At 41.5% G+C, this 23,330-nt stretch overlaps 1 protein-coding gene across 1 annotated transcript; it reads left to right on the plus strand.

Moving 5' to 3' along the window:
* The first annotated feature begins 69 nt into the window (after positions 1 to 69).
* Positions 70 to 9,276, plus strand: ATF3 (activating transcription factor 3). Its single transcript, XM_008630322.2, has 3 exons — positions 70 to 4,406; positions 5,312 to 5,419; positions 6,361 to 9,276. Exons 1-3 carry the CDS (start codon positions 4,167 to 4,169, stop codon positions 6,556 to 6,558), a joined length of 546 nt encoding a protein of 181 aa, XP_008628544.1. The 5' UTR covers positions 70 to 4,166; the 3' UTR covers positions 6,559 to 9,276.
* Positions 9,277 to 23,330: the final 14,054 nt, after the last annotated feature.

The following is a 23,330-nucleotide window of genomic DNA, read 5'->3' on the forward strand; positions in this document are numbered from 1 at the left end:
GGCGGGGCCACGGCACCGGCACCCCGGGAGCCGCGGGATGCCCGAGCGGCGCGGCCGCGCCCGGAGCTCCGGACAGCCGGCGGCGGCACCGCGGGGACGGGGACGGGGGTCCTGGAGCGGGACAGCCCAGGTGATGGCAAACCCGCGCTGACGCGCAGAGACTTATCGCTGATATTCCCATAAACCGAGGGAGAACTTCTCGTGACAGCCAGGGATATTCGCTTTCCTTTCTGTCTCGGTGTCTTGACCGAAAGTAGAGCAGTTGCTGAACTGTTGCCTAAGCAAATCAGGCGTGACACAACAGCCAATTTGTTTCAGAGAACGAGTTTCCTGTTGGAAATCTATTCTCCTCCTAGTAACAAGCATTTGAGAAGCTGGACGGCAGCAGAAAATGGTTCGGGAGCGATGTGGGATGTCAGAAAGCTTAAGGTCAACTAGCGTGCACAGAGGTTGTGAACTGTAATTGCTCTTAATGCTGTTTAAGATTAACCTCAGTGGTTATCAGGGTTTATTGCATCAGCACCAGGGGAAAAGGAATTCGTATGAAGAAATAAGACCAAGAAGCACAGTCAGCCGTCTGCTGTTAAGCAAGAAAAAACTGAAAGCAGTCACTTTCAATATTAATATTAAACAAGAATATCCTTAAGTAATGGACGTGCACAGCTAGGAAGCATGTTCCGATTTTAAAATCTTGGCAGATGAGATGTAAAATCTCACTGTAGATGAAAAGGATCGTCTGCTAAACAACAAACAAAAAGCAGGGGGAGAACGAATGAACAGTTGTTTGAACCTACCTGAATTGGGAGGGTACCATGAATAGTAAAACTGTGCTTTTTGGAGAATACCAAAAGCAAGGTTAAAGGAACGAAGCATTAACTCAGCCCGGGAACGAGCTGTGCCGGTAACAGTGCAGGGCTGAGAAGTGTTCAGCACCTCCAGTGGCAGTAACTCCAGAACAGGTCCACGTGCGTGCTCTATCGAAGTAAACAGAGATTGTATCAGAAAGGCGACGATGGAACCACGCTTTAATGCTTGATAGTCTTATTCCTACTGTTTCCCCAGCCTTTACAAATCCAGGCGAAATGAGATAGTGCTCTGGATGGCTTATAGACAGAGGGACAATTTGTACAAAAACTGGGACAAGAAAGGGCAACTCGTTGCATTTTTTAAAATTGTAAAATCTGATTTTCCTATTTATAAAACATTTCTAAAAGCAGATTTGTTCCCCAGAAACTGGAAAACATCTACCTTGTTGTTATGAAAAGAGGACATATTCAGCTTACTGAGGAGCTTTGATATAAGGCTGATTATTTCTGTCATTTGTATGGTGGTGGCTCCTAACAATCCTAGAGGCAGACTGGAAGCTGCCCTACCAGGCACGGTTCAGAAGCACTGCCCCAGGAAAGAGTCCCAGAAAAGCAAACCAGTGGCAAACAGCTCTGCAAAATGGGACTCAGCTCACAGCAGAAATCCTTACAGAAGCCTCAGCCCCCTGGTGGGCCTTCCCTCCCCAGTCAGAGGTGCCTTTCAGGATGATTGGGAGGGCAGTGAGCTGTCTGGGGAGGAGGGCAGCAAGTTTCGACGGTCAAGGACACTTTCTCCTGCTCTGGGCACCCAACCACTTCTCTTTTTCACAGTAGTGACAGACGGGTGAGAGGACCTGAAGCCGTTATTGTAGGGTTTTGTTGGTGCTCGTGGAACACTTAGCAGTAACTACTAGAAATCCACAATTAACACAATTTCTCAGGCACATTCTTGGTTTCCTCTGGTGCTGCTGCTGACCTTAATTAAAAGTTCACCTAAACCGAAAAATAATTGAATAAACCACCAGAGCTTGAAAATTATTAGCCCAACTAATTATTTTGGAGGCTGGAAAAACAGTTTTACTGTTACTTTAAGACTCCTGGTTGGACTGAATTACACAGAATTAACTTTGTTGAATGAAGCCGTCACCAGGATACAAGGAGACTGAGTCAGTGAAAATAACTGAAATTTCTGCTGGCAGTGAGGGGTCCAGTGTCATCTGGAATTGGCCTGTTTAAATTAGTTGAATGGTTGAATGTTGGTAAATAGTAAATAATACTGGGAGGACTTCAGCTGGAAATTAATAGGGCCATTTCTGACTTGCTGGAAAAGAGTAACTGCTAGCTTTCTGAGATTATAGGATTAAACTGTATCAGTACTTTAAATATGACTCATGAGCAGGGGCTTTCTGAAGAGAATTACATAAATTTCCCAAGGTCTTTCTGAATAACAAATTGTTCCAAACAATTTCCCCATCTTGAATAACTATGGGTGAAATCCTGGCCCCATTGAGGTCAACAGAAAAAGTCCTTTTGATTTCACTGGGGTCAGGATTTCACCCTGAGACTGGGAAATATTCAACTCCCCTGTGGTGACTGGGTGAGGAAGAAGTGAGGAAGACTCTGCAGTTGGACGTGGTATTTTCCAGCAACAGGCAATTCACTCTCCTCTGATTTTTATGTTTACCTCACTTAGCAATGAACTAGGTTCTATTCTCATTTGCACCAGTATGGATTTACAGTGTATTTTTAGATATCTCTGAGCAAATTCTATCTTCTTGTCAAGGCACATGACCCCAGACATTTCTTGCTGGGTTCCAGAAGTAACGTACAGGGAACTGTGCAGTTCTGGGTCTACCATGTGGAAATTTAGCTTACCCACACTGCTACCCTGAGGCAACTGTTTGCTTACCTGCACTAAGTTAATTACAACTGACTTTTCTGTAATTATTGTGGTTCTAATCCAGAGTAGATAACACATACTGTAATTATCCATACAGCTATTAAAAAAAACCAAAACAACAACTACAACAACAAAATCTACACACCAAAGAAAGCTGGAAAACCAACGTAGTAAAATCCAATTTAACCCGAGTCGCTTTATGAACAAAGGAACTATTACAACCTGTTTTCCTGTGGATTTGCACCTTTTGTCCCTTGGGCCACACACAAAAGGCACTCAGTGTTCTTCCAGAAAGTTTTCTTCCCTCTTATCTCACCTCTGCTGGGGGAGAGATAGGCTGTGACTTGCAGGGATGTGTGCATCAGCTAGCCCACCGTGTTTCAATGACTAACTGCTGAGTTTTGCCTCCTTCTCCCTCGGTGGAGCCGCCAGTTTTCACAAAGCACATAGGACCTCTCTGCCTTCAAAACTGGCTAAAAAAAATAAGAAGAATGACTAAAAAGAGAGAAGTAGAGAGCAGTGTTGGATAGGTTCATTTTCTTCAGAAATCTACTAGAAACGAAGTTTCTCCATGGGTTTACATTTGCATAATTCCCCTAAAGTCTCTTCAATCACACTGTTTTATGTCAGCAGAAGATCCAGCCATAAATATTTAAGAACTTCAAGCCTCTCGTAGAGGGCACATAAGGACAGTTTCGAATTCTACAAGAGCAAAGGAATGAAACAAATGTTCACATTTTTCATGAGTCAATCCTTCCAACTCAGCCTGTGCCGTGGAGCCCCAGAGCATGTAAAGACTTTTGCCTTTGTGCCAGCTCTTATCATTAACTATTTTTCAGGAGTTTATAGGCAGATCTACAACTGTGTGTAAAACTGAGTGTGATAATTTTGCGACAGATCCTCTTGTGGTTAGCGAGTTTCAGCTTCTAGTAGAACACATTGAGCTAAGTGTAGCTGAGATCAAGGTATGCTATGTACATTTGAAGATGGAATTTGTGGTGATAAAGCTCTGAAGATGCTCTTACTCTCCTTCTATGCTTTAAATAATAATACTACTTATGTGCTTTCTGATTTTTGTTCTTATTTTCTTTCTTTTCCTATTCACTCAATTCTCGTTTGCCACACACTACCAGTTTAAAACTTAACAGTATACACACTCTTACACAATTTTTTTCAAGTATTAAGTCTCAGAAAGACCTAGAAATCATGTCATGTGCTGATATTATTCTTACTTTTAAATACTAACTTTGAATTAACATAAAGTTGAGGGTTTTTTTAGTGTCTAAATTCTTAACTGCTTGTCTCCATTGAGAGATTGGGGTAGATGAGGAATGGGGACTGAAGCAATATAAGAACTACAGTATTATTCACAGTGTGAAATATACCTCTAAGAGATATTATTTGCCTTTCTAAAGTTGTTGAAAGACTATTATTATTATCTCTTTTTATCTTTCAGCAAAATGATGGTCCAACACTCAGGCCAGGTATCTGCATTAGAAGTCAGCGCCTCCGCAATTGTTCCCACTTTGTCCCCCGCAGGGTCACTGGGGTTTGATGATTTCACAAATTTAACCCCCCTGGTGAAGGAGGAACTGAGGTTTGCCATTCAGAACAAGCGTCAGTTCCACAGGATGTCTTCAACATTGGACACGGTGACTGTTGCTGAAAGGCCAGTTGAAACATCAATGATGAAAACAGAGGTAGGGCTCTTTAAATAGAATTTTGGTGTGAATGATTAATTCTCTAACGAAGTTTTGCCAAAAGACCAGTAATTGCATCAACTATAGACAATCTTCTGTACCATACTTGTTTCCTTCAAGCCAACTGCTTGGCTCTCTGTTGAGTTCTTCAGGGATACCCTTGGGTATTTCTCATAGTTGGATATTTTATTTTCAATTGTGGACTACAGACAATGTTTTACAGTGATTAGAGCAAGTGCTAGTGTGCCTAGTGGTAGCTGAACTTGGAATAAGTCACTGCTGAAGTTTTGTTTCCCTGAGGACAGCAGAACCCATGGGGGTTGGACTAAGACATGGATCTACTATGTCCATGCTATATTTTTGCTTAAAGATGATACTATCCTTGAAAAACATTACTCTTTGAAAGTGGAGAAATAGCTTTGGTTAAGGAAAGAGTTATACCTTGGTCTGAGCCTCCACAGGAAGCAGAAGGAAGTGTATTAATACTCCCGTTTTGGTGCTGCCTTTAATTCACTTACTCTCGCTGCCTCGCTCATGACACATCCTCCACTCTGCTCCCTGTGCCCCTCCTCCTTTTCCTCCCTGGGAAATGGAGGAGAGATGGAGCTTTGGGAGTCAGCCTGGGGAGACATTCAGCAAGTTTTTTGAGTACCACTGATTTAAAATGAGCCACCATATAGATTACATACAACCCAACTCCAGTCTGGATTTTATTGACGATTCTAATGAAGTTACAACCCTTGTACTCTATGGAAAACAAGGTCAGAATCACATTTTTGTGTAACTCATGATGTGAGCACTGACAGCACTGTCCATGTTGATTTAAAAAACCCAGAAGTTATTGAAATACAGGTCTCCTATTTACAACATCTTATGGATTGTGTGTATCTGTTTTTGTGGGACAGTTTTCTCCTGAAGAAGATGAAAGAAAAAAGAGAAGAAGGGAAAGGAATAAAATTGCCGCGGCAAAGTGCCGAAACAAAAAGAAGGAAAAAACAGAATGTTTGCAAAAAGTAAGTGACTGGCTAGAATTCTTAATCTGTCATCCTGCCAGGATCCAAACAGATAGCATAGGGTACTGTCATAGTAGGAAATACAGAAAGATGTCACCCAAAACTCTGTAAACCCTTCAAAACATTAGTTATAAAAAATAAACATGCCATATATTAAATCCAAACCTGGTTGAAACTGGCATAAAGTGAAAGCATGGTAGGAGTGGAAAGAGATTACTGTTTCAGTGACCAATCTTGTCTATGGGGATAATGTTAATTTGAATGTGTACCCTGAACACAAAAAGAAGTAAAATCATATTTTGTAAAATATTCACTGTGAAGAGCCTGCACAGTGCAGGCTCTGACATTTCTGACTACTTTATGAACAGAGTGGTATGGTACCTTGAATTCTCTGTCCTAGAACCCCAGTCAGACCTTCACCTCCTGTGCTGTGATAAACAACCATATTTCAGCAGCACCAGGCCTGTGTCTAGGTATACAGGCCCGTATATTCCTGTATCTAGGGTCAGGGGAAAAAAGCTATGTTTGTACTTTGTTAGCTTAACATGTGTTTACAGAGATGTGACCTGATGTTCCAGGGAGTTAAGAAGCAGCGTAGTTAATTTTGGGTCAATTTTTGACCCAAAAAGCTCAGAATATTTTTGCAGAAGATAGCAATAATGCTTTGGGTACGTATACTGTGAGTGAATACGTTTGAATTTGGCTTTTCAACTTCCATTACATTCTCTAGAGGCCAAAGGAGGTAACTCTCAATCTGGTTTTTGGATTATTACTGACTGGGGAATGTATAGTTTCATCATTACAGCACACTAAGTACACGTGATTCCCTTCTCTGCCAGCCATATGCTTTCCCACCAATAAAAGACCTCGACTATTAGAAAAAACTGTGACTAACTATTTGAACTTGTCAGTGTAAAAGCTGTGTGTGTCCTTTTTGCTAGGAATCAGAGAAGCTGGAAACGATCAATGCAGAATTGAAAGCCCAGATCGAGGAGCTGAAGAACGAGAAGCAGCATTTGATATACATGCTAAATCTGCACAGGCCCACGTGTATAGTCCGTGCACAGAACGGAAGGACACCTGAAGATGAAAGAAATCTTTTTATTCAACAGATCAAAGAAGGCACATTACAAGGTTAAGTGATACGGCAATTTATAATGTTTTTAACAGCTACCAGAATCCATGGGGGAGTCTGTCATAATGTGTAGGATTCTATTAGTCAAGAGCCTTTAGGAAGGGCAGATTGCTTTCGTAAGCGGAAAGAATCATTTTGGCTTGACAGCGATTTTTGCCCTTGGAAGATCTGGTCTCAATCAAATTGAAGAGCCTTCTGCCTCAAATATAGGGTTTGCACCTGTCATACTTGCTGTTCCTAGGAGCTACAGACAACAGCTTCCGAAGTTTTAGCTCTCTGCTAGTATACAGTATCTGCACTCACGAGGTTTGTGCTAGAACACTATGACTTCCAGTGATGCACGTGGTACAGACAGCTGTACTGGATGGACACTACTTTTCCTTGTTGCTGGTAGGTAAAGAAGACTGAGTATTTTTGAATTTCCAGGAGGATGGTTTCTGGCAGAATGTCCTGATGTGTATTGTTGCATTCTAACCTAGCACACACACACACAAAAAGTCCCTGTAGTTCCAACTAAGCTTTGTCATTTTTTTCTCAACACTCGTGGGTTTTTTCTGTGACTCATCTCAGTGACTGAATTTGAAGAGTCTAGAAAGTGTGACAAATGTTTCTTGCAAAACATCTGTGTAGCCTAGCTTGTATTTTATGAGCTGTCACCCCAGATACTACCCCTTGGGGACTACAGTTTTTTCTTGAATTGCTGAAGAGCAGCTTGTACCATCACTTAGTGACTTGGTGAATTGGATCCACTGGAAAGAGGAAACTAACTGTGCAGGGGTATTGATAGAGGTTTTTCTCAAGTAAAGAACTGCAGGAGTGAATCCCAGACTCCTGAACCTTGAAGAAAATAAATATTTTTTAAATTCATCTAGGATCTAATCCTACAAGCCTTAATTCATGCTACTACCCCTCAGTCACAGAAGAGGTTCCATGGATTTCAGTGGGTCTGCTCATGCAGATAGCTCTTACAGGCATAAGAGCTTGACAAAGCTTTTTCCATCCTGGTCAGAATTACCTCCTTTTGCCAGGTGATTCAGAGGGAAAAATTATGATTGCAGCTACTTTTGTTTTACCTTTGAGTGGCAACTACAGTCAATCAAAAGTGTTACTTAGAGTCTAAAGGAGGCAAGAGTTTTGATGCAGTGAATAATTGTTTTTATTTTTTATTAAATACTAACCTTGGATGTTTTTGAACTGGTAGAAGAGCTGCTGGATGAAACAGTTGGAGCTATGAATGTTTAAATTCTGATGTTTCTGTGAAATTCTCAGATTGTTTATTTCTATAAAGTATACCCTTACAATTTTTTGTAAAAGAAAATATTATCCTTATTTATCACTAATATCATAATGAGTAGAGTTAATAAATACTGCGAGCAAGATAAAACTGAGAACACAAGTGTTGCGCTGTCTTTTTACTTTTATCTCTTGGTGTTTAATATTATATATTCCTAAACTTCACCAGTTGTATTTGAGACACCACTTAAAAACACTTATCCTTCATCTTTTTTTGAAGATGAGGCACTGAGTGTCTTGAATGATTGGGTGCAGGTATTGTACCTTCCAAAATTCTGTATCTCCATCGGTGGTGTCTGTTCAATGTCACAATTTAAGCAAAGCAGAATACAAGTGAAGCTTACAGTGCATAATATTTTACACCAGTTCTGCAGTGTTGAAATGGTGTGTTTGTTCTAAAGGCTAAACTTGAAGATACCTCAGCCATGAGCTTCTTACCCCGCAAGTCTCGCATGAGTGCATCACAAATTGTACCTGGTCCTTATAATGATTGTTATATTCTGCAACAGAACTACTTAGTACCATTTCCTAAGGTCTGGATATATTGTAATGTCCTATATCACATGTTAAAGGTATGACTTCATGTATCTGAAAAGTGAATGTATTACAAAGATGACATACTAGGTCCAATTCTGTCTTAAGAATCCATGATCTTTCTGTATATTGGAAGGAGGTTCCATTGACTTCAGTGAGAGTTTTGTTCATGTCCTGTAAGCAGAGTGTGGAGCCTCTGTGGCAACTTCTCTGGCTTAAAGGACAAGTTCTACATGTAACTGGGCCAGCTGTTTACCAGTCAACAGATATACATGAAGTGTGCTACAGTAAACTTGTCAAACAATGTTCATTATTTGACTTCTGTAACGTGGAAATACAAAACCAAGGCATCATCCTGGCATCGTACGCCTTGGCTTTGCTTTTTGCCTCTCAAATACCAGCAGACAAGGCTGTTTGTCTCATAATTGGTTATAAAGTGTTACCACAGAGACTATAGTGACAGAATTCATGTGTCTCCCTTAGGGAATTTGTATGGTTGCTTTTAACCATATCACCAGTGACGCAGGCGTCATGCTTTTGTTGCTTGATCTTATTTACTCGGCATGCCAAATGTTAATATGGTACCCCTACTATTGTCAGAAGATAATCTATTTTTATTTCTTTACATGTGCAGTCATAGCTGCTCTGTACTGCTTTTGTATGTGTGTGTGTGTGCGTGCTCCTGCACGCTGCTCTGGAAATGATGGTACTCAGGGTCACTTTGCTGTGCCCAGGAAAAGAGTGTTTGAACAGCTAGACAGGAATGGTATGTTGCATGAGTTTTCTCAGAGTATATTTTATTCAGGAGAGCCCTTGAAATGCATTAAAAAGCAGTTTGTTTTCTATTCTCAAGTTTGTTTTGATACTTTAATAAAAAAGAAATAATATATATTTATTCATGTGTCATTTAATTCGTTCTACATTTCAAGGTCCAAGAGCAACCTCATTTTCTTAAAACAACACTGAGATATTAAAAAGCAAACACTCTTTACAGCTTTGCAGCAATAAGCGTCTTATGAAGTGAAACTGGTACTGTTCACTGCTTGTCAAGGTGTAAACAAAATTTTGTTATTGCAAGGTTGATTGTGAATTCCAGGCAAACTTCTTATTTGTGGCCTACATCTTAGATTAAAGGACTGGAAAATAGAACTCCTAAACCTTTCCTAACCTTGCAACCTACCAGCTGATAGTTATTTCAACTTTCTGATTCCCTAATGAGTTTAATGGTTTTGCTACTGTGAAGCTTTAATACTTCTAGACTGCTTTCTATAATTACATGGCAGATACTAAAGAAGTATGGCATGATCAGGGCTTTGGTTTTTTTCTCTGTGTCTATGTATTGATGTGTCTGGGGAGAAACATGAGAAAAGATGAACAAAATGTTCCCTCTTGCTTTTCCAAAACTGAGTATCTACACACCCAGACAGAAGTCCCTGTGTTTTGACAGCCAGTGATGTGGACAAAAACTTTTGGCTTCAATCCATTGCAAGCAGTCATAACTTGTAATACACAGGCCAGATAGAAGGCCAGGAGCTCCAGGGATCAGGAAATCCATTGCTCTATTGCAAAATCCAGTTAAAAACATCATCTGGAAGGAAGATCTAGGCTACTATGAGCTTGGCAATGCTGGATACTTACTTTCCTTATTGGTCCATCCACTTACACTTGTGCAGCCCCCATAAGTATATTCACCCTTTCATGCATTCTCCTATAGCTGCTATCAAACTTTGCTTTTGAATACCCAGTTCAACACTAAATTGGCAAACTTTAAAATCATTTGCCTGGCCTGATTTAGAAAACCTCATCAACAAAATTAGGGCTGTGATTTCCTGAACTGGTATTGTGTATCTTTTTTAAATGGCATGTGTTGAAACCATGAAACCACCATTCCTAATAGCACAGTTGGTAGTCCTTGAGCAATTACATGCCATACCTTCTCCTCAGGTCTTGTTCTAGATGCTAAATCTCTGTTTACATGCCCATGTAGACCTTAAAGCATACTGGGATTTACACTGTACTTTGACAAGGAGAATCTTCTATTTCTTTTATAGCTCTCTCCCGGACATAAATGAATAAATAGCAATTTTGAAGGTAGGTAGAGACAATGATTCATACAAGGCTGGAAATGTTTAATGAAACTGAGCAGCAACAAATTTAAATTTACAATAACCTTTTACCTGTGTCCATTAGGATTTGAAGTTATTGATTAAAGGGATAGTTTTGCTAAAGAAACTGGATGATTTATAGTAATGAAAATAAAAGCATACAATTGTTTCTCAGCAGCAAAAGAGTTTTGAAAACAGAATCTACTTGGTCTTAGGAAATTCTCAAATCCAGGATGATGACTGCGTCTCACATCCACTTTCCTTGGCGGTTTTGGTTCCCCTGCCTCCTCCCCGTCAGCACAGTCCTGGTCTAGGTACAAGTCTCACTCATGCTGGCCATTGCCACGTTTCCATGTTTGCCCAGTGCCCCCAGCTGGAGACCCTGAGAATCATCCCGGGATTAAATGTGCAATAACGTTAATTAACACAATTACTTTCTAACAGTCTTCATTAGTTTGTAATGACACCAATATAATATTTTCATTTCTATAATAGATGCCTTTCTTCTTAAGTGTAGTTAAGATGATGAGTGACAATATTTTTTTTAAATCCTGTTGTTTAACATTCATTTCCTTAAAGGACACTCTGAGTCAGAACCGCTGACTCTAGGGTTAAAAATAGTTATTTGCTAATTTTCAGTGCTATTAGATCTTCAAAGCCATCACAGTTAAAAAGAGAATACACTGGAATCTATTCTTAATACAGCATCAACTCGCTGCAAATACTTACTATTGCTGACAGTGATCCATGAACCAAAAACCCTGCAACCTAATGATTTTCAGACTCCCATGTAAGTGTACTAGAGCTGACACTCAGAAAAAAAATTAGATATATGAAATGCGTAAATAGAAAATGGGAACAAACTGAGAAGTAAAGCTGGAACACTTATCTTCTTTTGAGAATTTAACATCTTTATATTTGTAAACTCTGCCGAAATAGTGGGTGCACAACCACGCCCACTTAGTGGGAATGACAGCGCAGCAAATAGCAGTGTGGAATAGCAATATTTTATATAAACTAGCTCAGTGCTGGGAACATCCCAGTGATGACAGCAAGAATCTCAGCACAGGCTGATTGATGCCAGCGGGAGGATGAGCTCTCCGTGCGGCCGGAGCTTGGGTGCTACTGGCATGAGGTGGCTCATGAGAGCCAGCTCGGGTCTCGTTCTGTGGCCCAGGTTAGCACATCACGTAGCTGCCTGCATTCCAGCTCAACAGCTCCACCAGCTCACTCCAAGGGCCCACCCAGCCCAGTTCTCTTCCTACAGCCCTGATCAAAAGCAGCTGTCCAAGGAAGAATAAGAACAGGGCAAGTATGCTTCCCCTGGGTGCTTTCCCACACCAACTATTTTCAGCTGGTGAGTCACACAAGCTTTCCACGAATTCTTTAGGTAGTACCCTTCCACAAATCTTTCTGTCAAGTGTTTGACCAGTTTCTCATCCACAGTACCAGCATCTGCAGTAACCTCTGGCAGCAAGTACCATAGGGCTATCACCACTTAGAAGAAGAAAACAGTTCCTTTTTGTTTGACTCTCTTCCCAGTGACACTACTTGTCCTAGCCTATGCACTCTTTTTGTCTTTCTTTTTTTTTTTTTTTTAAATTTTTTTATTTTGGCAGCCATTTTACATCCTTGATTATTCCTGTTACCCAGTTTTCCTGGGAAAATTGTGGCTTTTCGTAACATAAAAGAAACCCTTTCCCTAACCCTTTCCTCACCCTTTAACATAAAGGAACAGTAACTACATGTAGTATTCAAGTTGTGGTCAAGCCATGGATTGATACAGAAGGATCTTGATGTTCACTGTCCCTTTCCTAAGAGCTCCAGAAGTGAGGTTTGCAGTTTTGATGACTGCCAAGAATTAGGTCTCACACAATGCCACAATCTATCATAATCCAAAGACCTCTTTCCTGACTAGCAATGATAAACTCAAGCCCAATGTATCATAGATGATACCAGGATTGATTTTTCCCATATACACTACCTCATGTTTACTTACATTGAATTTTATCTGTCACTTTAATTTCCAAAATGTAAATATAAAGTCTTCCTGCCAGTCTTCTGAAACTGCCTTTCTCCTGTGTGTCCTGAGGAAAATTGTACCATCACCAACCTTCTTGCTACATTACTCACACTCTTACCAGATCATTTATGAAAGTGTTGAGCTGTGCAGGTCCCAGTAAAGGTTCCTGTGGAACATCACTGGATGACCTGCCCCTCATGGGAGAGTTCATAGCTTAGTTTTACTCTCTTTTCTATCTTTTAATCAAGTTTTTATGCATACATATGTATTTTCTCTATTTATTCAGTTTCTTCAAATAATTATTTGTTGAAGGAATTTACTGAAATCTCTTTAGAGGTGTCATAAAATACACTTACTGAATCTCCCTGATCCACACATCTGCCAGCCCCTTCCAAGAACTCCAGATGTGTCTGTTAGCTGGAATTTAATTTTAAAAAATGCATTCTGACTCTCTTCAAGAAGACTGTGTTTATCTAGGTACTTACTGATTGATAGTTCCTTTATCTTAATTTCCATTAACTTGCCTGTTCAGATTACAGGCCTGTAGCTCCTTGGATTCTCCTGGAACCTTTCATAAAGTTTGGTGACACATCTGCCACACTCCAGTGCTCAGATTCCAAGAAAGATTAAGCCAGAGTGACAGTGAGGGAGTTACGCATCATTTTTAGTATTTCGGCAGTTTTCTTTTTCCATTTTGTTTGAGCCTTTTACTGGAAACACACTTGGTTAGTGCTGATTCTTCTCTAAAACTCGACCCATAGTCACTTCAGTTTCAGAGAGATCCTCTGCTCATTTGCTTCACTTTGCCCTGTGCTGGAGAGGGTTCTGGCTGGGGAATGAGCTCTGTTTCTTCAGCTTCTCAGCCCTCTGAGTGTTCCCTTTGTACCCTGATCATCAGTGATACCTTTTCCTGCTCTTAAAATCAAGAGTCAAACACGGTTAGAGGGGAAAAAGGGATTTTACCTTGGTATTTGTTTTAGGGATCCTTAGGTGCACACGTCCAGGTGGAATGCACCACAGTGCGCACACACAATAGATCTGGCATAACATTCTAGGTGTTACTAATTAGCATATCTATCAAAAATTTCCCAATGAGAGGCTCGAGTGAGCCCCCCCTCCCCAAGGAGCCTTCTCCTGGATGGTTCTATCTTAGTTTACAGAATGTGTTCTGGAGAGGACCTTGGGGTCTGGGGCACACTGATCCCTAGCTACGAAGCTTCTAAAATGTTTAGTCTCCTAGCTGAACAAACAAGTCCAAGAGTGTAGGCAAAATGCACTAAGAATATAGAAGTTGCAAAAAGGTATAACAGGGGTATAAAGAAAAGGCAAAAAATCTTCACAGCATCATCAGTTCTCACTAGACTTTCTAACAGGTTAGTTATTAATACATCTGAAGGGTGATTTAGTATTCTTTTCAGTTCCTTTAGCCACTTTATTCCCCCAACTTCCCTCTGACAGGCTCCTGCCCTAAGTGCCATCTCCTGAATGTCCCCTGCAATAGGGTCTTCATCACCCTCAACCACATTTGAGGCTTTTAGAGTCTGTCAGCTACTCCAAGATTTTCTGTGGCATTAAAGAGTCATTACACATCTAATTATCAGATTTTAATTCCTGCCATGCGATGTGACTTAAATACACAAACTACCCAATGCCTCAATTCCTCCATCTGAAAGACAATGATAATAACCAGTACCATCCTTTCTGCCCTTCTTTCATCCCAAGAAATATAAAATCCCTTACTTTTGAAGACTGGGTCTTTTGAACAAGACTTATGAAGATTCACAAATTGTGTTAAGTCATTAGAAAGCTCCTGAACAGAAGAGTGAATTTTATTGCCATGTGATTACCACTTACAGCCAAGTGAAATCATCCAAAACACCAGTAATTAATGGTACTCCACTCAAGCCCAAGAAAACATACAGTGTTTTGGGGTCTTTTTGGTTAGATTTGGTTGTTATTGTTATTGTTAGTTTAAGTTTGGAGCTTTGGGTGCAGGTGCTTTTTTGTTATGTGTTTTACACTTTTTATCTCTAGCAGTGATATTGACACCACAAGTGTAAATAATCTATGAATCAAATACGGATTAAAAGATAAAAGAATCCTCTGTATAAAACAAATAGAACATCAGTTACCCAGGTTACAGTACAGTTACAGGCAATTTTGTAACCTAATTGGAAAATGTGCATTTGGCCAATTTTCCTGCCTCCCAAGGATTTATTTTACCTGCAGAATTGCCCACGTGTAGAACTAAAAGAGTTCAGTCAGAGTTCTCCTGAACACCCAGAAGACAGTTTTCTGTGAGGGAAGAGCACTGTGCCTTGGATGCTGTTATCCAAACCACTGCCGCAGTCCAAACTCTCAATCCATTGACAATTGCTTGGTTGAGATGAGGTGTGAGAACAGGATAAATTGGTTGAGAAAAAGTAACTATACAATAATCCCTCTGCTGAATGAAGCACAACTACCTTTCACTGGCTAAAACCAGGGATCCTTTCTCACCTGGCTTGGAGAAGCACAGCCCTCTGATGCTGGCATGGTGAGAACTTCCCCTCGTATTTTGCTACAACCATTGAAACTGGATCACACAGGGCTTGTAACTCCCACGTTTGTAGCTAACCCTCATGGGTTTATCACACATTCTCCAAGCCTCAGATCTGATGATGTGGGATCCTCATTCCTCATGACTGTCAAAAAAGACTTAGAAAAATTACTTGTGTATACTAATTTCGGAAACCAATAGAAAATAGAATAAATTTCGTGTATTAGACTGTTCGCATTTCATGTTTAGAAACAAATGTTCTGCTTTTTTTGTGTGGGTGTGTGGGGGGTGTCTTTGTTTGAATGTCTGGGTTTGGCCATACCACATTTCCCTGTTGGCAGTAAAACTGTCTATGGACAGAGGAAAGGGTGGTTAGAGAAACCAGTTATCTATGCTAATTCTGAAGAGTTTACCAATACTGGGTTCAAAGAAAAAAATCCTTAAAATTAGAAACAAAAGAAAGGAGAGATTAATTTTTAAAAATTTACCCACCTTTCAATTAATACCATGCTTCTCTACATCTAGCCAAAACCACCAAGAAGCACTCTATTTCACATTTATCTGCTGTTACTTTTATCCAAGTTACTTCAAAGCATTCTTGACCCTCCTCAGATGAACAGAATGTTATAGAACTGGTTTATAGCACACAGCAAAATAGTTCCCTTAAAGAGAAGGGTAACTCTTCTATAGGAAGCTAAAGCAAATATTGCACAAACACTTATTCAAAAGGAGGAAATGCCACCAAAACCTGGCCACACAAACCTAGTACACTGTCCATGGACAGCAATAAGTGCATCAGAGAAGGACATAGAATATAGACAGAGGACCATTTTCTATCTCTTCCCAAAAATCTAGTGCCATTTAAAGGCATTCAGAAATCGGTGGGGTTTTTTTCAAGCACTTTAAGATACATTTAATTGTCTCATTATCCAAATTGCTTGCATAGTGCCCCACCAGCATTCACAATTGTTGGGGAAGTTGTTTAACAATTTCCTAAAGTACAGGAAAGATCATTCTAGGCACTAATAGCTCAGAAACAGTAACGCAAATATTATATCCTGGGAAATGGATTCCCTCTGGAAGCCGACCTGTCACAAGCAAAAGTGGACAAAATTAAATTATTGCACAACTGACCCCTTCACTCAGAATATTCACAGCCACTGAATGCCCTGTAGGGTCCTATTCTCTTTGCCAAGCCTCTAGTTCTGCTGCTCACAGACGTTTAATCAGTGTCGTAGCTGCCGAGAGGCTATCCAGTTATGTCTGGCATTCCAGACTGCTCCTTAAGTAGTAAAGCATTAGTGTACTACTCCTGTGCACGCAAATGAAAGAAGGATATGAATGCAAGGGCTGGACAAGACATCCTACCAAAAAAAACCCTGCCAGAGTTGATAAAGAACCTTGAGTTTTAAAGAGAGATTCAGCATGCACAGCCCCCACACTACCACCATATTACGTAGTCATTGTGGAAAAACTGTTGGAGTGGGAATTTTTTAAGCAAGCCTTCTAAATAAACACAGAGCTCCCATGGCATAGCTCCATGCCCCTCCCTGGAAGCATTCAAGGCCAGGCTGGCTGAGTCCTTCAGCAACCTGAAGTGGAAGGTATCCCTGTCCATGACAGGGGGACTGAAACTAGGTGGTCTTTAAGGCCCCTTCCAATCCAAACCATTCTATGGTTCTGTGAAATGTGTGTGTGGTCAAAATAAAAGGCAAGTTAGATCCTGATGGTCAGACAGGAAGGCAGTGTCCCACTCACAGCACATGACTAGAGCTATGGGTGTGTGCAACCACACAGAATGAAAATGCAAGTGATGAATCCTGATGTTTGTGCATGGGCAGAAACAGAACAGAAATTTGGGGTTAGGCAGCAGGGAGTTGGAATTATGGCTTAAGTCCTTCTGGGGATTTAAGTGCCACCAAGGTGCTTTAGTGGTTAGACTAAAATTCAAGAACTAAAGAGTATTTCTAAGTATGGATAAGCATATGCATTAGTAAGGGAACAGAAGTTAATGCCCAGTTTCCTTTAAAATGAATTCTGTGTAAAACACTTGGTTAATGTTTTTACATCACCCTAGTAACGTGATCAACATTACCATAGAAGAATCTTATATGGAAAGACAGATCACTCTAACCTCATGAAAAGGTAATTCTACTTCTATGACTCATGGCCATAAATCCACACTTGTGGAGTGAAATGGAGAGACACCAACCATCCTGAGCTCTCAATGATGTCAGGTTAGCTGGCTATTCAGTATATGTAAATTTAGAAAAAAAAACCCAAAAACAAACCCACAGTACACGTCATACATAAATTTATAACCCTCCAAAGTTCAGCCTGTTCTGAGCAATTAACACAAAATTACTGCCAGAGCTGTGATATATTAGAATAAATAAGTCTTTAAAGAGGTACAGATGTTAAATGTGTATGTGCCTTGGAGAGTCATGTTAAACAACTAAAAATAACCTCAGTGATTATTGGTGTGTTTAGATTTTATAAGATCTAGGACAGGCAGAGGACTCTGTATTTCTTGTTCTGTACCACACCACATGTGTGATCTGGATTAAATTTCAGAGGGAGGTCTCTTTTTGTCCCTTCCAGGCTTTTACTTAGTAAGAGTGCAGTGAGCTAAATTCAGAAGCAGGGTGGGCATATGCATCTCCAAAAACTGTGTGGGTCAAATTTAACAGTGACTAAATATTGGTACAAACTACAAGGCTGGTGTCCAAGAGACGTAAATCATCAACTTCAGTGGTTACTCTTCAGAGTATATAAGATGGGAATCAACATAAGGTAACAAACTGTTCACAGATAGGCGCTGAGCAGAGTGACCTGCATGAATTTAACATGTACAGGCTTATAAAATGAATACAGTATTATCTGCCTGATGGCAAAGAGCAACACTATCCATGGCAATAGCAGCCTCCATAACAAGCATTGTGACAGTGGGCTGCAAGTTTTTTCTTTCACACTCTCTATTGTATATCTCTACCCTCCTCAGCAGGTAAACTACAGTTCTAAGCTGAAAAACAAATTCTCTCTCATCCCAACAGTGTCACAAAAACTGTTCTGGCAGAGAAAGATGAAGGCCAAGAGGGAAATAAAACATTTCTTTTGCATTCTGTCTTTCTGGATAAGCAGAACTTGGAAGTATTAGAGTAAAGGATGAGAGAAATTAGAAAACTACTCTTTTTCAGCTAGGGCTCTTTTTCAGCCCTAGCTTTACTGTAGCCTCCCCTCCTACTCTGGGCCCCTATCCCCCTACTCAAAACACAAACCACCTGCACATCTATCAACCAGCTCTTTCCTGCAGACTCTCAGCTCAGCCTAGTGTGTAACCAGTTCCTCCAAACCCGGGCACATTTCCCAGTGGTGCTGCCCTCAGCACGTGCTCCTGCAGGTTCTGCAGGAAGGCTGAGTGCATGGTTACCAGCAATTATTCCAAAAGCACCTAACATCCAGCATGTGGTGACGTGGATAACTAACAGAAGAGTTTAAGATGTAACAGTTCTCCCCAAAAAGATAGGTTATCTTCCCTCACTTCTTCCTCTTAAGCATCTCCAATACACTTGTTTGCATGCTTCCTGAGGGCTGAATGAGCTGCAGTTACTGCATTTTATCACATGTTTCTCTTTTAGGAATAATTTACACACAATGAGAAACACCATGATATAAGTCATTGTTAAGCTTGTCTCAGTCTTCATTGTAATAAGCACTGCTTGGAAACCACACATAAATTTGTGGCTTTCTTATGCCACCAAACAGCAGACAAATACAAAGTAATGGGCCATTCTTTGAAGTGCTAAAATCCTGTCAAGAAAAAAACAGACATGGTACAAAGAGTTGCTTCAATTCCCAATCTATGAGTGAGGACCAAGGAGTTCAATCACAAGGTAGTTTTCCCATCTTAAATGAACAGGAAGCCCAGCCCATGAAGCTTGTTGGGAGATCTATAGTATTCCACACAGTCTCATTCAGTGGAACATTTCATAACTAAGAGTGAAAACTGTTTTGTTTTTAAATAGAAAAAAAAACCGCTTTAAAAAAAGTAATTAGTAAGAGAGTCTGTTTCAAACTTCTGGCACTAAAAACCTATTGCTATTGTTTCACAACACCAGTTTTAGTTTTCAGTGAACTCCAACTGCCACATAACTGTTCCCACTGGACGTGGGTGAACAAACCCCTGTGATGTAAGGCTTCACCAGGAGCAAGCAGCCCATTGAGCTCGAGCTCAGCTTCTTAAGCCTTGGAAAAGACAGAAAGCTTCCTATTACCTCATCTTTCATCAGTCTGTTAAGAAACAAACCAAAGCAAAGTTGTGCCATTCAGCCTTTCAAATTCTGACTAGTCCTGGCTTTAATTGGAGCATTTGTGGTTTAGTTCATCTCCCAGAAGAAGGTGTCATTCTCTTGCTAATGTGTATCAGAACCTTTCTCTTGGCTCTAAGTTTTTAGATGGTTACACGCAGCTAGAGAGCCCAAATCACAGCTTTTGATCAGTAAACAGTTGCTTCATAGAACCATAAAATGGCTTGGGTTGGAAGGGACCTTAAAGACCATCTCATTCTAAACCCCCTGCCATGGGCAGAGACACTTCCCACTAGACCAGGTTGCTCAGTGCCCCATCCAGCCTGGCTTTGAACACTTCCAGGGATGGGGCATCCACAGCTTCTCTGGGCAATCTGTTCCAGTGCCTCACCACCCTCACAGCAAAGAGCTTCCTTCTAATGTCTCATCTAATGCTATCTTCCTTCATGGAATCGTAAACTCGTCAAGGGTGAAAGAGACTTTCAAGGTCATCCAGTCCACCCAGCACCACCACTGTAACCAGTAAACCACAGTGCCAAATCCAGACACCTCCTGAACACTTCCAGGCATGGTGACTCCAGCACCTCCCTGGGAAACCTATTCCAGTGCCTGACCACCCTAACAGCGAAATTTTTTTCTAATATTTAATATGAATCTCCCATTTTTTAAGTTTAAGGCCACTCCCTCTTGTCCTCTCAGTGTAGGTACAGCAGAAGAGGCTAATCCCCACCTCAGCATACCCTCCTTTACTGAACACTGTACTCGAGTTTGAAGCCATTGCCCCATGTCCTTTTACTACCAGCCCCAGTACAACATCCCTTTCCAGCTGTCTTGTAGCACTCCTTTAGGTACTGGAATGTAAGAGGCAGGGCCTTCTCTTCTCCAGGCTGAACAGCCCCACCTCTCTCAGCCTGTCTGCATAGCAGAGGATCCCAGATTTGCCAGGCACAATTTGCCCTTAGCGAAGCCATGCTGGCTGTTGCAAATCACCTTATTTTCCATGTGCTCTAGCACAGCTTCCAGGAGGATCTGCTCCATCTTATTGTCAGGCACAGAGGTCAGACAGATCAGCCTGTAGTCCCCTGGATATTCCCTTTTATAAATCAGGGTTATGTTTCCCCTTTTCCAGCCAGTGGGAACTTGACTGGACTGCCATGATTTCTCAAGTATGATGGATAGTGCTTAAGCACTTCCTTCAGGATGTGCAGATGCATCTCATCAGCTCCCCTGGACTTGTGCACCTTCAGGTTCCTGAGATGGTCTTGAACCAGAACTTCTCCAAGAGCAGGCAGTTCCTCATTCTCCCAGTACCTGAAAACCTGGATTAGTTTTCCATAAAAAGCTCAGAGGTAGACATTTCTTCATAAAGCAAGGCAAGAGGATTCTCTCTGACTCTACTCTTGTGAATCTCCATTCACCCAATACAGCAAACCAAAGAACATTCTTTTACCAGAATGAAAACCAAGACAAATGATGGCAAACATCCCCTGCAGAGACATGCCAGAAATACTGACTAGATTGAATAATTCAAGAAACTGAAGTTTGGCTCTGGGGTTTATATCCTACAGTCCTAAGCTGGTGAAGATGGGAAATTGTGCCAAAAAGCTATGAGACTATTTAAGCCAGAAGAAAATACATTCATCTGTTTTTTAAATAGGAACAGACATAAATGGCCATGTAATCAGCCAACAGAAATATGAGAGAAAAGTATTAAAAGAGAAAAATTATTACAGGCCCCCCTCAGAAATTAACATTCCCAGAAGATGATTCTGTAATACTTCCATGAAATACCCTCATTTCTGATAAATCACAGATCAGAATATACAGTCTGTAGAAGAAGACAGTTTCTTGCATCTCCTTTGACTTTTTTAAGGAAAACACTCACCATCCACAGGAATGAAGATAGTGAAAAGAAGTATTAGGGACTGTGGGCAATTAAAGGGAAAGAAGATAATGTGGAATCACTTCTTTTCATAGGCAACGAGTGATGAAGACAGATTTCATAAATGACACTGATACCTGATTTCAAGAGATACAACAAAAGGCAAAATTCAGTTCTTGCAATCTAGTCCTCTACTAATCCTCTAACAGGTGGCTTGGTTCTGGTACATGATTTGGTCACCCAAACCCAGAAACGCCTGGTTCATATGGAGGCCTTTTAACTCACATGTACGCATAGCACTTCCACCGCTTCAACACAAGCTGCGGGCATGCAGTGAGCAGCACAACACTGAGTCATGAAGACGTGGGCTATTTCATTTCTAGTAAGGAGAGTGAGACATAAGATAGAACCCAAACGTAGGGTTTCTCTCACAGTCTCCTTCTATGAAATGTGGTATTTCCAGCATGTGTTTCTCAATCAAACCATTGGCGGATCAGCTCGCGTGAACAGCTCAAGGACAGTAATCAGATACTAGCTGGTTGCATAGTAGGCAACACCAAGCAGAAGCGAAACAAGCTTTCAAATGCACTTTACTCACAGCAGCCCCATTCCTTCTCCCCCACTGACTAAAGATAGGACAGCACATCAGCACTTAATATCCCAGTGTAAGTAGCCTTTCTGTTTCCTCTCCCATCCCCCAAACAACAAGCACAATTCTTTGAAACGTTACATATTTTGCTTCTTAGATGAACTCAGCCCCGTGTCAGCAAATGACAAGTACAAGTGCTGGCACCAAAAAGATGCAGTTATTATGTACGGCTTGTGCAGGACCTTTACATGTTTCTGGCACTAAAATATAAGTCTGTTTTGCGTCAGCTGGATGTGATTCTAGTATTTTAGCTAATTTGAAACAGCATTGCACGCAGTACGCTGCACAGAGTTTGGCTCTTTAATGGTAAGCCAACATTAAGCAGATACTCAGTCTACCCACACCAAGGCTGCTGGAATTTCTATTGGAATGAGGATTATTCTCTTGTAACAGTGCTGGTTTTGGCTGCTTGCAGCAGGCTGGGCAGAATCATTAGAAGCAGATCATTAAAGCTCAACACATTCCCAAAAGTCAGACTGAATTGGCTGAGCTGGAAGGCAGTTTACACATTTTCTATTTTTATCCAATAATAAAAACTTGGTTACTTTGGCCCGAATCCCACAGCAGGTTTCCTTACAGCAGCTGAGGGATGTGCCAACCTCTCCCATTGCCAGGGACACCCTCTGCCGGTAAGCTGGGGTGGGCCAGGGCTTGGCCCAAGCTTTCCCTTGGTGCTTCACCAGGAAGAGGCACTTGGATCACAGAATCATGGAATGGTTTGGGCTGGAAGGGACCTTAAAGATCATCTCATTCCAACCCTCTGCCATGGACAGGGACACCTTCCACCAGACAGGTTGCTCAAAGCCCCATCCAACCTGGCCTTGGACACTTCCAGGGATGGGGCATCCACAACTGCTCTGGGCAACCTGTTCCAGTGCCTCACCACTCTCACAGCAAAGAACTTCCTCCTGATATCTAATCTAAACCTACTGCCTTTTAGTTTGAATCCATTCCCCCTTGTTTTAGTTCGAAGCCACTGCCCCTTGTCCTGTCACTGCATGCTCTTGTAAAAAGTCCCTCTGCATCTTTCTTGTAGTTTCCCTTCAGGTACCAGAAGGCTGCAATTAGGTTACCCCGCAGCCGCTTTTTTCCTAGGCTGAACAATCCCAATGCTCTCAGCCTTTCCTCATAAAAGAGGTGCTCCATCCCTCTAACCCACTTGCTGGCCTCCGCTGGACTCGCTCCCACAGGTCCGTGTTCTCCCTGTGCTGGGGACTCCAGAGCTGGATGCAGCACGGCAGGAGGGGTCCAGGTGGAGCAGACAGAGGGGCAGAATCTCCTCTCTCGCCCCGCTGCCCTCACGGCTTTGGATGCAGCCCGGCATCGGTGTCGAGTGCCTCACCGTGGTCCCGAAACTCCCTCCGTGCGCCGAAAGCCTTTCGCTTTCTGCTGCCGCGGGGCCGGGCGGGCGCGCCGCCGCCAGGGGACACTGCGGGCACGGCTT

Source organism: Corvus brachyrhynchos, unplaced genomic scaffold (assembly GCF_000691975.1).
Source record: "Corvus brachyrhynchos isolate BGI_N302 unplaced genomic scaffold, ASM69197v1 scaffold101, whole genome shotgun sequence".
Lineage (NCBI taxonomy): Eukaryota > Metazoa > Chordata > Aves > Passeriformes > Corvidae > Corvus > Corvus brachyrhynchos.